Source organism: Clarias gariepinus, chromosome 17 (genome assembly GCF_024256425.1).
Source record: "Clarias gariepinus isolate MV-2021 ecotype Netherlands chromosome 17, CGAR_prim_01v2, whole genome shotgun sequence".
Classification (NCBI taxonomy): Eukaryota; Metazoa; Chordata; class Actinopteri; order Siluriformes; family Clariidae; genus Clarias; species Clarias gariepinus.
Window position 1 is genome coordinate 26,839,411 of NC_071116.1, and position 15,157 is coordinate 26,854,567.

Sequence of the window (15,157 nt, forward strand, 5' to 3'; positions counted from 1 at the left end):
GTAGAAAGCATGAAATGTAGTTATTTTAACCTAATGCTGTTTCCGTAAAAAAATCTTCAAAAGTCTCTGTATATTTTATTTACTCATATAGGAGGAGTTCGCACATTTTTTGATCAGAGACGCAAGAACATGCTACATGTTTCCCAGGATTTTTTTTCCACCAGGCACGAGGAGAACATGCAAACTATCTGAGGTGAAAATCGAACTTGGAACCTGGAGGCGCGAGGCAACAGTGCTAACCAAAGGAACCTTTTGAGACAAAAAATAGAAAAATATCACAAAGATGGAGAGCTTCTGTTTATGTGGACTGCGGTTTATTTTTTAAAATTGCATTTTCCAAAAAAAAAAAGAGAACAATGTGTGTATGAATCAGTTACATCAGTTTCTCCCCAAAGCTCTGCCTTTATGTGGAGATTTTTGATTCATCACAACAAAGATTTAAACACGTTCTGGATTCATTTCCTCTTTACACAAGGTGGTTTGGACATTGCGAATTGCCCCTAGGTGTGAATGTGTGTGTGGAGTTGAACTACTTGCCTTCCATATGGGATGAAATCTCTCGCCTTGCTGCTCTTCTTGAAATAGACTCCTGGCTAGAATAAAGCGCTTACTGAAGAATTAATTCAAACCCATCAAAGTGGACAAAAGGTCCACCATATGGCAAAATGTCCATCATTTACATTGTAGTAACTTTAACATTAAATATCTGGTTACAGATTTAGACCAGCTCTTTGTTGTTCATTCAGCTAAAAGGGCATTCGTGAGGTCAGGCAGCGCTACTGGGATGTCGAAAAGAAGGTGTTCAGGGATCTGTGAGGTACATTCGAGTTCTTCCAATTTAATCAACCTTACCACATAACATCATGGAGCTTGCTTTGTGTATAGAAGCAATGTCATGCTGGAACAGGTCTGGTAGTCACAAAATCCCCTTTTTTTTGTTTTTTCCAGATTTTCTCCCTAATTTAGTCGTGTCCAATTCCTCCCCGTCACTAGGGGGCTCCACATTAGGGCTACTACTACTGCTCAGTCGGTAGGGCCGAAGACTATTATGTGTTTCCTCCGAACCACATGACGCCAGCCGAGCGCATCTTTTCAAATTGCTTGCTCGCACACTGTTTCGGGGGTGGCGTAACACACTCAGGGGACAGCGCTATCCGCTCCTACTGCTTGCGTGAGCTCACAGACGCCCCTGACTGGCTGTAAAGCCGTGATTAATGTGGGAGCACAAGGTACCTCTCATCCCTCCCCTCTGAGAGAGCTCGGCCAATCAGCTCTCTCTAGACCTCCGGCTGCGAGACGTTACAGCATCACCCGGGAATCAAACCCGCGATCTTCGTATGATAGGGCGAGCATTCTACCACTGCGCCACTCGGAGGCACAAACTTTACATTAAGATTTATGCGAGGGGGGGATCAAAAGGTTTTGAGATTTGCGTGCCACAGATCCGGTCACTTATGCCGCACGTCCTTTCTCAGATGCCTTAAAACTTGGCAGCAAAATTCACTATTAATGGCCTGGCCCCTGGGGACGACTTCTCGATGCACAATGCCACGAATGTTGAAAAAGACGATGTCGAGCTGCGGACCAGTCTGACTTTTTTCAGTTATGGAGATGATGGGCTCTTCCACTGTGAAGACAAACATTGTCTCATGGTCGTACCCCTACACCCAAGTTTCGTCACTGGTAATGATCCAGTGAGTTCTTGGAAGACATTGACGCAATGTTCCTTCTGCTCCTGGGTCAGCAGCCTGGAGGCAAACTTGGCATCAACACGTCATGTCACGTATGACACAACGGCAGCAATGTTGTGGGTCTTGTTGGTTCTCCAAAGTATCCAGATGGTTTCTACATTTCCTGGGGTTAAACTCGAAGATCTTCCTGATGATGTCTTTTGGCACACTGACTTATGGAGGTTGGCGCCCCCTTGTGACTGCGTGTGCAGCCTTGTGAAACTTTTAGATACCGCCTGGTAGCATTTGGTGAATGCTCTTATCCGGATTCAGCATCATTTGTTTCATGCATGATGAACTCATGATTATATTAACATATTTTTTATTGTGTGTGTAAATTAGTGAAGTATATTCATTTTTCTATTGATCAGTCTAAGAAACAGACTATAGTTTGGGAGGTAATATAGTGAGAATATTACAGTACACAGCCAGTTTACTGTTCATACAGTGTAGTGATGTGAAGGGAAATGAAAGAAAGAAAGACAGAAACCCACACACTGCATTCAGAACAGCATCAATTTACTACTACAGCACATCCGCCTGAACGCTGCAACGGCAGCACCACTGCGCATGCGCAATCCTGATCCGCCGTCCTGGCTATTTTTAGTGCATGACGTCACCCTTGAAATAGACCGAGCTCAGACCCCGCCCCCTTTCCCAGCCCTTGTGTGAGCAGGATTGACAGCAGGACGCTGCAGCAGAGAGCGAGAAAGGCTGAATAAAAGAACAGGAATAAAAAGACAAACTTGTGTTGACCAGATTTATATATAATATCTAAAAAATAAAAAGGACAAGCGCTGAAAGATGGCAGACAGAGAGCAGCTCATCCAGAGGGCTCGGCTGGCCGAACAGGCGGAGCGCTACGATGACATGGCCGCCGCCATGAAGCTGGTGAGAGACAGAGACTCTGGAAGAATTGTGTGATCTTTTTAACATTTTTATTTTTAGAATTGCAGTACGGGATGTTTAATCCTCGTGTGTGCAGGCATCGAACCTGTCACCATCATCATGCAGTGTAATTCCGTGCAGCGGCACAAATCCACCGCTGCTGCTTCTGTATCCAGGGTTGCCAGATTCGTATAATTTCTACTATGGATTAGGATAAAATTATACCCGAGGTGTTAAGTTAAATAGTACAGACTAATGTTTTAAGAATAAAATCGATTACAAGAAAGACATTAAAATGATGGGATAAAGGTGAGAAATACTTTAAAATAAAAAGGATAATGGTTCAATCTGGCAACCTTTTTGTCTTTTGTCACTGCTGGAGCATCTCTTTGTGATAGAAAATGTATGATAAAAGGATTATAAAATATCTTTAATATATATAAGCATATATATAATGCTTTGTTTCTATGAATTATAGATTTAAAAAAAATTGACATACTGTATTATTAGTATGCAATTTCATTTTCCAATCTTTTTCGTTTGTTTTTTGGAATTTTATCATTAACAATTAAGGTATTTTCTTGGGTTCTTGGTCAGCTGAGTGATGATGAAGAGATTTAAGCATCCGTCCATCAGCGGTAAAGCTAATTGTATAAAAGGATGCCCAAAGCCTATGCTGTGATCTACAGTCCTTAGTGATGTCTGTCTTAAAGTCAGATTTTAAAATATAGAAATTATTTTTTTTATAGTGTAATCTCATCCTGATGCACCAAGTGTGCAGACGCTCCCTTGACATTGGACACAAGGTCGGGACGATGATGGAATCAGAATTAAAACATAGGCATCTACTGTATATATCAAAACGATTATATATTCATCTAACTGGCATATAATCTTATCTAATATTGTTAATAATATTAGTGTCTTTCTTAATACGTTTTGTGCTGAATTTGATTTCAGAAAATGATCCTTGACACATCTGTTGACCTCCTGTGGGCAAAGGAGACTAAGATCACAGTGATTTGCCTGCAATAAGGAGAATTACACTGCACAAATTGCTATATCATGATTACAACCGCAGCACAAAAATGCTGCGTAAATAGAGAGACTCGTCCTAAATGGAAACACAGAAGTAGTGATGGTTTTAATGTGTGAATAAACGTGGTGTTGCATCAGAAACACCTTGTCGCATTTAAATCGTGCAGTCAGCTCACCGACACACGAGCACGTCTTCCTTTTCCTCCGGGATAACCTTCTGTCGGTTTTATACACTGCTGCATTGAGGTAACTGAAAATGATCAGGGTGCAGGGGTCATACAGCCTCTTATGCAATGACACAGATGCTGAGATAGATAGATAGATAGATATCGAGGGGTTATCATGAAGGACGACCCGTTACGATATTATCATGATACCCAGGTGCCGTTTCGATTTGCATTGCAATTCTATAAGCACACATTTTTAGAAATATCAGGTTTTTTTAATTTATTTTTTTTATCAGATTTCCATAAGAAACTTTACTTATAATTTGCTTCTGCCACACAGGAGCACCAGATTAGGATTATAGAGGAACTGCAGCATATATTAATTATAATTTATTTTTTTAGCTGACAAGTAGTTCGTGTCACTTTTAGCTTGTGTCCTGCTACTCATTGCTTGTGGGCGTGGGCTGCTCAACGTTTATTAATTTATAGGCAGATGTATTAAAGCTAGCTAAGCACAAATTAAATTACTTGCTAATCATTGTAAAGGTTTATTGTTTAAATTTATACTAGCTTAATTGCTGGATCATTTATTTATATCATAATTGTTAATGGATTAACTGTAAAAAACAATACAGATTAAAATGCATTTCTATCTACTCCTATCGAGAGGTTCTCAATCAGAGCATGGATAGGATTTGGCTAAGTAACCTAAACCACACGTGTAGGCTAACTAGATCTATTCGTTTACACAATTTTTTTTTTTTTTTTAGTGTTTTAAAAAAATCCTAATTCTTTTTTAAATATTTCTAATTTTGGGAGGAATTCAGGGAAAAGAAAAAATGAAAAATGGGTCTTATTTTATTATTCTTAGTTATTATACTGACAAGAGTGCCCCTAGTGGTGAACTGAAGGAAATGTTGGCGCAGGATTCATGAAATCGTTCAAGGCAGTTATATGGCTTTGTCATTTTGTCGATTCATACCTAATTGCTTGCTCATGTGGGCGCAGGGTGATAGAAACATAAAAGGTCACCAGCCCCCCTCCCCCCCAAAAAAAAAAAAAAAAAAAACATAAAGTCCGATAAAGACCAGAACATTACTGTTGAAAGGTTGCACAGGGAGTGTACATGGAGATTTTTTTAATAGGCCATGTCTCACATTCAGACCCTTTTTCTTTCCTTCCCTCAGGTGACCGAGCTGAATGAGCCGCTGTCGAACGAGGACCGCAACCTGCTCTCAGTGGCGTATAAGAATGTGGTGGGTGCACGGCGCTCGTCGTGGCGTGTCACCTCGAGCATTGAGCAGAAGACTGCGGCGCAGGATGGCAGCGAGAAGAAGCTGGAGCTGGTGCGCGCCTACCGTGAGACCATCGAGAAGGAGCTGGAGGGCGTGTGCCAAGACGTTCTCTCGCTGCTCGACAGCTACCTCATCAAGAGCTGTGACGAAAGCCAACTGGAGAGTAAAGTCTTCTACCTGAAGATGAAGGGCGACTATCAGCGCTATCTGGCCGAAGTGGGCACCGGAGAGAAGCGCGCCACTGCTGTCAGCGCCTCTGAGGCCGCCTACAAGGAGGCGTTCGACATCGCCAAGAACATGGCGCCTACGCATCCCATCCGCCTTGGCCTGGCCCTCAACTTCTCCGTCTTCTACTACGAAATCCAGAACTCCCCGGAGCAGGCGTGCCAGCTAGCCAAGGAGGCATTCGACGAGGCCATCGGACACCTGGACAATCTCAACGAGGACTCGTACAAGGACTCCACGCTCATCATGCAGCTGCTCAGAGACAACCTGACCCTGTGGACCAGCGACCAGCAGGACAGTGAAGGAGGGGACGCCAACAACTGAGCCATCCTCTCTCTCTCTCTCTCTGTTAGCGCTCTAGCTAGATGTAGTTGACTTAAATTTCCTTCGAATAAATGTCTTCTCCTGTCTTTTCTCTTCTCTTCTATTTCTATAGTGTCCATTTCCATCCATTGGTTTTATGCAAAGATATGCAAATTTAATTTAAATGAGTGCATCTTATTCGTTATACTGTACATGGTACTGTTTTGGTACTCGTGACTTAAAGTGAGCGGGTACGGAGTATTTATGACACTATCATGACACCAAGATGATGTGGGATAGTAGCTAGCTTTAAAACTTCTTATGCTGGATAATCTTAGCTAGCTAGCATCTAACACTAATTTTGTTGCTTGAAATAAAATTTTATTACAGCGGCTTCTTTGACTCACAGTTTCCACTAGCAAACTTTTAATGTTATATTAGCCGATTGACCTGTTAGCTAACATTAGCTGTGCTTTAGCTGTAACGTTTCTAGCTAACATAGCTAAAATTAACTAACTCCATGTTGTTGTACAAGTTATTGTTGATGATCTAGTAGAGATTGTTAAACTAATTTAAATTTATTTGGACTTCTCATTTAAACTAATGTTATAGCTAGACCATGTCCTAGCTAGCTTCTTCAGCTAGAATGCTAAAGAATTTTTTTGACACAGCAGAAAAATTTAATGTTACTTACATACTAATTTTTTTATTTTTATTTTTGCTTTTGTGGTATTAGACTACACCTTAACCAGAATTTTATCCAAAAAATTAGCTAACCTTAGCTAGCAATTAGTTTCTTCTGATTGTTTTTACAGAATATTCACGTCTACTTTAACACCCTCTATTTATTGTTATTGACCTATTAGAGGTTGTTAAGCTAATCTAAATTTATTTGGACTTTTCAAACCAGCTAAAACATGTCCTAGCTAATTAAAATACCTGCCTAAAAATGTAAGCTGTTAGCATTTGACAAAGCAGGAAATTTTAATGTTTCTTACATAATGAAACATTCAAAAAATTTTTTACCTTAATTGTATTAGCCTACACTTTAGCCAGAGGTGTTAGTTAGCTATTAAGCTTTAATGATTGGTTTCACACAATAATCAGGTCTATTTAACATCCTCTATCTTCCACAGGTGTAACACTAAGGTGTCTTCGACATTTTATCACCACACTCAAGTTGCTAGCTATTGTGATTTGAGCTAGCATTAGCTAACCAATTCTTCGATTTTCACCAGACTATAGCCAATAGGCAATAAATGTTGCACTATTTTGATAATAATTTACTAGCTAACTAGCTTTAATTACATCTGAGGACCTGATTCGCTGCTTGTTAGCATTCACTGAGCACCATTTACCTGCCTACTTTGTCGGATCATGTTAGCATGTCAAATTATTGGATACTATTTTGTATTTTATTCAGCGGTATTCAACATTAACAACCAGTCAAGTCTGTTAATTAGCTTATTTTAATCTAAGAACTATAGTGTAATTAAAACCAGTAGCCGAGTTCAAAGTTTGCTAGTAAGGTAGCATCAAGGTAACATAAAACCCATAATTAAAAGAAAAAAAATGATAGCAAATGTTAGCAAATGCCATGTGACTTTCTATAGTGCTAGCATAAGATTACCTATTAATTATTAAATCTGTAACTTAAAACAGTTACCAGTTTTGCTGGCTAAGGCTAGGGAAAGGCTAGTTTAATGGAAAGTATTAATACTAGCTGGTTAATCAGTCTTACTATATTATTAATTATCCCAGAATCATTTAATTAAACTAAAAGCTGCATTTTATAAGCAAGCTAGCACTGGGTTAACTTTATTTTCAAGAATATAAGCCATTTGCAAAGCTTGGTAGAAAGCTAGCATAACTATAAATTGTACCAGTATTTTGGTAGAATGCTAGCTAAGACCAGGTTAACCATTAATTGTGTGATTTAAATGAATAACCAGGGTCTCTAGCAAGCAAGCTAGCATCAAATTTAAATAAACTGTAAATTCTGCAAAAGATACCAGTAGCAAAGTTGCTAACATTTGGTTAATTTTTTTTAAAATAAAAAGTTAACTAATAAATGTGCATTTTAAATTTGAAGCTAGGTTGGACAGCAAGATAGATAGGATTAGAGAAGCTATTATTTGTGTGATTTAAATTAAAAGGCCATAACAGTTGTGTGAAGCCGAAGCTGAGTTTGTTAGCAAGCTAGCCAACCTTTAAAAAAAAAAGCATCTTATTCTGTATAAAAGATAGCTAGCTAGCAAAGATGAAGTAAATTATGATAAAACTGTGTGAATATTTATTAAACACATGATAAGGTGATGAATATTTGCTTCTTTGTGGAAATTTGCTTAACATTTGCGAAACGTTTGGATGGAAAATTAGCTCATGCCATCCATCATGTCCCGTGTCTTCACTCGCTGCTGATTAGCATTCTGCTGTGTGAGTGACAGTGTGTTCCCTCTTAAAGACTTGCTCTCTGTAGAGCTCTCTTCATTAACACTGAATTATGAGATTGTGCAAGCGTGTGTGTGTGTGTGTGTGTGTGTGTAAGTGTGTGTGTGTATTGAGAGTGTGAGAGATAGAACACCATTAAAGACATTCATTACCACAGGAACTCGAGCTGAATGTGTACTGCTTCATTATAGAGTCCACTTAGGTCAGTCTGGTTAAATGTTCTCCTGTGTTTCCTCTCTTTTTCTCTGCCTCTTTGTTCTTTTTTTTTTTTTTCGCTCTTTTCATTTTGATCTGCGACTCTTTCCTTCTCTACTCCTGTCTATTTCTCTGTGTATCTTTTCTTTATCTTTCTTTATCTCTTTTTCACAAGCAGTAAAATAAATCAAAACTAAAAGCCCAGAGTTACTTAGTGTCCACACTATCGATTTAGGATTGTGCACACGACAAGTTTGGCGTTGTCCACTTTTATCGGTTTGAGAACGTCCACTTTACCAGTTAAACGTTGTCTACTTCACTATTTTAGACAGATATAGTGCTGATCTGGTTTCTAATACAGGATCTGTTCTGACTCACAGTTTGGTGTTGGATTCGAGCCTCACAGGTACATCACAACAGGGGGAAATGTGTACGTTTAATTATTGACACTTTTTTTTTGGCTTTTCGCAGTTAAGGAAGAGTTAATATGACACTGCTGATACGCAGGTTACACGACGAGGGTTAATTTAAATGTTAAAACAAGTTTGCTATAAAATTTTTAGTCGAACATTACCTCTGCACCGTCATCTGAATCTAGTGCTGAGAGGAGGTAGTCCGAGCATGGAGTGATGTTATTTAAAATCATACAATCAGGTTCATCAGTTGATTAGTTATCATCAAGACAACCTGCTAAACAAATGAGTGATGTACAGTGTACATCTCAAAACAGCAAACTGTATCCTATATTAAAAACTTAACGAGCAATCTGTATGTTGCTTGATCTAAAAAAAAAAAAAAACTATTTGTCTATATACAGTAGATCAAAATAAAAAAGTGATACTTTGTTTACTGCTAATGCTGAAGCCAGCCATGTTGATTTGACATCAGTTAAGGAAACCAATCTGAGGTTACGATTAGTAATTTCAAGTCCAGGGGAATTTTTCCTTTTTGTTTTTTTGATTGGATGTTATCATTTTAAGGTAAGACATGCAATTGAAAGCTATTTGTAGGCCACAGCTGGAATGCAAACACGTCTCCGATACAAAGCTACGTTCTAAGCATGTCCAATTCGTTCTGGTTTTAATTTCTTGTCCGCAAATTGTTTTTTATTATGTAAAAGTGGTGTGATATAGGGCTGTCAATATTAACACGTGATTAATCTAGAAATTATAACCCAACAGTTTTGTATTTATTCATTTAAAGAAAGCGGTGTGCTGAAGAGATGATGTCTTATAACAGGAACTAACAACTTGTTCATGGATTAGATGTACTCTTTAAATAAATAAAAGCTTAGCTTTCCGCGTTTATCAAAAAAAGAACAAGAATCCATTTTGACTGCATCACACCACATGCATCATTAAATATTTGCCTTTTATAAGGTAGATTCAATGGATTAATTCTGTATTTATGCCACAGTATATTGACAGATGTGTTTAATAAATTCACATTGCAGTTATCTAAACATGGGAAAGGAAATCAAGAAAGTAATTCGTCCTGTGTTACTATGCATACCCATTAAAAACACCTGCTTAACATTGTTTAGCCCTGACACATCGAGGCCTGGACGCCATAACACCTCTGAAGACGTGCTGGGATTTATTTTATTAAGACATTAACAGCAGATACGTTTAAGTCCTGTAAGTTATGAGGTGGTGCCTCCAAGGATCAGGCCATTTAATCTGTTGGCAGGTAGCCGACTTTTATAAGCGTGAATTGAAGAACAGGTAAAGTTCAGGGTCATGTTACATGCTTAGTACAATATGTGTAAGAGGTGACTGACAGCCGTATCTCTCACCATGCATTCTGACACGTGGTCTTCATGCACAACTAGGCATGTCGCTTAAAATTAAAGGTGTACTCAGGTGTATTTTAGTGGGTGTTACCTTAAGCTAAACAAACACAACCATTTACAAAGCCACATCTTTAAAACACTTAGGCTTAGGAGTAAGTGTGCTTTATTATATTGTCTGTATTAACAATTGTTCTAAAGCAAAACAAAAAAAAGGTATAAAATTAAAAAGGAGTTGTTTTTTTAAATATATATAATAGAATGAAAGATGAATAGACAAAAACAGGTGTAGAATAGAAAGTAGTGCAAAAATGCAGTATTAATTAGCTGATATAAATTACATAGGAATAAAAAATTAGTACTTTTTCAATGTTGGTGCAAGATACATATTGTTTTTTTTATTCATTCTGTTTACGCAGCGCAGTGACAGAGATCAAATATTCTATGCAGAATAATGTTTTATTATTTAAGCAATTAAAATGTGGTAAGTAAAAATGACTTTAAAACAAAAAGCACTGACCTCATCTTTAATCTACTCAGTGATGTATTGATGTTTAGTGGGGAATTCCACATACTTCAATGTACTGTAGTTACCTGGTTGGGTGCCAAAAGATTTTAGAAATGCCATTCAGTCATGTTCAAAGTTAATATTAAAACATGACACTTAAACAATTTTATAATTAAGAGTAATTTTCCACTGAACAAACCTCAAAGCACGACGAGAAGAAGAGCTACTTTTCATCCTTAAGTTAAATTATTTAGAGTTTTCAATTGTATTGTAGAATTTTCTACCACAGCAGATCTGACAGTCATGTCCACAACAAGTGTGAGACAGGGGGTTTGTATAACAAAGAAATATGTACGAAGGGCTTTCAAGAGTTATGAGAGTTAAAAACTCCCTGTATTTCGCTATATAATCCCCTATAATCTAATTACAGTGGAAGGAAGCTAAAACTAAAAGTAAATGTTAAGCATGCATGGTCTGTACAGGTTGTTAAAATGAATTCTGGATGTTCCTCAGATACGTAGTGGACTGTATTTATCGTGCAGTGAAAATCTTACTGAACTGGTCTGTAACATGTTCTAGGAGGACCATAATTATGAATCACTACAGTATATAGCTATAGGTAATTCTTTGTAAGTGGATAATGATAATTTGTAAGCATTTTATTACCTCTAATAATAAAGTTGTGACAACAAGATGTCATAAATAATTCCTTGGTAAATCACAATCATGTTGTAATCTAAATAATGGTATTTATTATAATGGTATGTGGTGTGTCTGTCATAACAGAGTGCAGGCTCTACACGTTATTCCTCATTAAGGAACAAAACTGCCCACCTTATGTTTGCAAATTAATGTAAAGCAGAAACCTCAATGAGTGTACGGAGATGAAAACATTGAATTATAGCGGTACATAAACCTCCCTCAGGTGTTACATAAGCTGTATTGCCAAAAGTATGTGCACACCTGTCCATCACACCCAAAGGTGGTTCTTTCCCAAACTGTTGCCACAAAGTTATAAGCACACAGTTGTATAGAAGGTTTTTGTTTGGTGTAGAATTGCATAGAAAAGGACTTTTGATTCTGCAGAACACAGTTATGAAAGTTAATAACTTCCTTTATTTTTCTTTATAATTTCCAGCTACACTAACACACTTATCCCAGGGTTTTACTAGTGCTTGGACACTATCGAGGTAGAAAGTTTTCTCAGTACGCCGGAGCCATGATCGGACTGCCTGCTTCATGTCTGAAACACTGGCCTCCCAGGAACTCCTTAATGGCCCAAATGATTGGAGTGAGGTCAGGACTGTACAGGAGTTGTGGCAATAACTCCTAGCTGAGTTCCTGTAATGTGCAAGTGGTGTTGCTGAATAAGTGTGTGTACAGTTTCCACAGACTGACGCCTCTCTTTCACAAGTTGGTGACAAGTTATATACCAATTTTCAAGAATCAGGCGTTCCACTCGCTAAATATTCATGTGAAGAACTGCAGTGGGCTCTGAGCCACCTCGGCTGGCATCGTCATTCACGGATGTGCAGCCTTTGCACCGTTCCAATGTTTTACTGCAGCTAAAAGTCTCAGCATGAAGTCTGAAGTGTTTTACAGCTTCACTCTCAAGACATTTTATTACAAGTCCTGGTTTAAATTTCTGTAGGAGGAAACTTAATTAATGCATATGAAAGAAGTCTTTGTGAAACACAACAAAAGAAAGGCTAATGAGGGAACGATTATAGGAACATATAGCCAAAGTAAGTGTGAACAGGAAATAAGTTGTTTTGCAGATATCCCACAACATACAGTACAAAATAAATACAGTATAAATAGAACAAAAATGTGAAGTATGTTGTTTTAATAAAAATAATGTAATTGACAAAAAAAAAATACCATGCTATTGGAAGAAGAAAAAACACTTTGTGTTGTTCTGCATTTGAAAAATTTTGCATTATTTGTAGTAGAAAAAAGTGTAAAAGCATTTTTAACCAGTTCTTTATTTTCTCTCGTCCATATTACAGTAGAAGAAGCTAAACCTATAACAGGAAATATGTTATGTAACACGTTTCAGGAAGATCATAATTATGAATCATATCTATAGGTAATTCTCTGTAAGTGGATGATGATCATTTGTAAGCATTTTATAACCTTTAATAATGAAGGTAAAGTTGTGTCATAAATAATTCCTTGTTAAGCCACAATCATGTTCTAACCTTAATAATAGTATTTATTATTTATTTATTATAATGGTATGGGGTGTGTATGTCATAATTGAGCGCAAGCTCTACAAGTTATTTCTCATTAAGGAACAAAACTGCTCACCTTATGATTGTAATTAAATGTAAAGCACAAATCTTGATGAGTGTTCCGGGATAAAAACACATGCTGAATTTTAGCATCACATAAACCTCTCTCAGATGCCCAAAGAGCTGTTCAGAGCTTCAGGCAGATCTGCTGAGAGCCCTATCTTTGACCTGCCTGTCCCAGCTTGCAGATGAGAGAATAGGTAGAGAAAAGCTCCAAAATGTCCCAGTTCCAGCCGAGAGATGACATGGAGAACTACAAAACTACGGAGAGGTATATATTTTGTTGAACCTCCTTTTGCTTTGATTATGCCAAACATTGACCAAGGCATTGTTTAGATAAGCTTATGCAATGCCACAACATTTATTTCCATCAAGAGTTATTGTATTGATGAAAGAAAGGTCAGATGGCTATATAATGGCTTCTCTAGCAGATCCCAAAGATCTGGACTCTGTGGTGGTGTGTGAAAATGATTCCACATGCTGAACCAAATTTTCACAATTTAAGCTCGATGAACCCTGGCATCGTCATCTTGGAATATGGCCATGCCTTAAGTAAAAAAAATATATATATATATATCCATTAATGGAACAAACCTGCTCCTTCTTTCACTATTAACTAAGCTGTGAATTTTACTGTTTTATTACATAAATGTTTAAGTGATCTACTGTACTATCACTCTCATTCAGAATGTTTTTCCAACCACTTTTCTTCCTCAAAGATGATGGGTCACCCAATTGTTCAACAAACTCCTATTGTTCACAAAAGCCGTCTGTGCTACCTACTTAGATGATTTTTGGTCATCTATAGAGCCACCATCTGTGAACATCTTCATCACCAAAAAGAGATGAGAAATGAGGTACGTCATCTCCTTGTGAGAAACTTCTGTCCGAGACTCTTCTCTTCATGTGTTTTATGAAACTATTGGAGATTAATAATTATGAGTTAAAATGTAATGGTACAGGGTAAAAGAGAAGGTTGTCTGATACAGTATGTACAGTATAAGGCCACCTGCTGTGTGTGAGTTTTGGGTTTGGATCAGGGTATTGAGAGTGGAGGGAAGTGTTATGGGGTAGAATTTTTGGTCTCCTTAATACCCCAAAGTAGGGACAAAAGACTTGGGGACATGCTGTTTTAATCCAACACCAATATCCTCATGAATTGATGATGATCTTCTTAGTAATTCACAAGGTATGTGGGTTATTTCTACAGAATTCCCTTGAGAAAATGTACACTTATTTAGTGTTTTGTGTAATTTCAGTAAAACATTAGTTACACCACATTTGCACATTTGCACTGGTTAAGCTAACAGTCGCTTTGCTGGTGTCTGAAATAAGCAGATCAAACATTCCAGCTTGACCTTGGCTCAGTCACAGTTTTATGATCATTTGGTAAAATCCAAATTATTATTATACAATTTAATTATACAATATTGTTGTTCGAAACACAATCACATATTAACTGTGGTCTGATAACGCTCACAATAACAAATGTGACTCAGCCTACTTTAATTGCAGGTTTATGATTTCTATAATAAGATTGTATAATCCAGATTACATTACATAACTGTACAGTCAAGGGATGTGAGAAATAATCATGCTTAAGCAGTGTGGATTTTTATTAGCATCATGCACCCTTCACGAGAACACTTCATGGTTCAGTTGTGTAGCAAGAAAAGGAATGCTTTTATTGTGACTTGATTTCCCTCTCTTTTTCTAAAAAAAAAAAAAGCCAAGGCATGTTTTTGTTTTTTGGTTGCTGTGGTGTTTGTCGCTTTAATTCGCGTAAGTGTAAGATTTAAACATTTTTTCATTTTCATTTTTTTCCCTTCAGATTTCTTACAGATTTATTCAGATTCAGCCTTCATCACATTAAAAGCAGCATAAAATCAGAGGTTTTTTATTAAAGCTCATCTTCCAACACATTCTCATTTATATAAAATACATTTATCAATTTTAACAGAACAATAAAACTAAGCATGCTAGTTATCAATAATAAAAGCCCAGAGCGCAGTGGAGTGCCACAAAACTAAAAGAAATATATGCATTATTTTCATATAACCACATGATCTGGAGTATTTTACAGCAATTACAACGTTCAATATATTAAAATACTGACATGCAATCGTGAAGGTGCGTCTCTTCCACAAGATGATGTTATCCATCAATTTTCAAGGATCAGACACGTCCCCCTTGCTGAATGTCCACGGGACGACTGCAGTGGGCCAGGATTGTCCTTAACTGACATTATAAACTAGGATGTATGTCTGTAAATGA

The 15,157-nt window shown here is 37.5% G+C and overlaps 1 protein-coding gene across 1 annotated transcript; it reads left to right on the forward strand.

Moving 5' to 3' along the window:
• Window positions 1–2,367: 2,367 nt before the first annotated feature.
• ywhah (tyrosine 3-monooxygenase/tryptophan 5-monooxygenase activation protein, eta polypeptide) lies at window positions 2,368–7,545 on the forward strand. Its single transcript, XM_053476134.1, has 2 exons — window positions 2,368–2,621; window positions 5,011–7,545. Exons 1-2 carry the CDS (start codon window positions 2,535–2,537, stop codon window positions 5,665–5,667), a joined length of 744 nt encoding a protein of 247 aa, XP_053332109.1. The 5' UTR covers window positions 2,368–2,534; the 3' UTR covers window positions 5,668–7,545.
• Window positions 7,546–15,157: the final 7,612 nt, after the last annotated feature.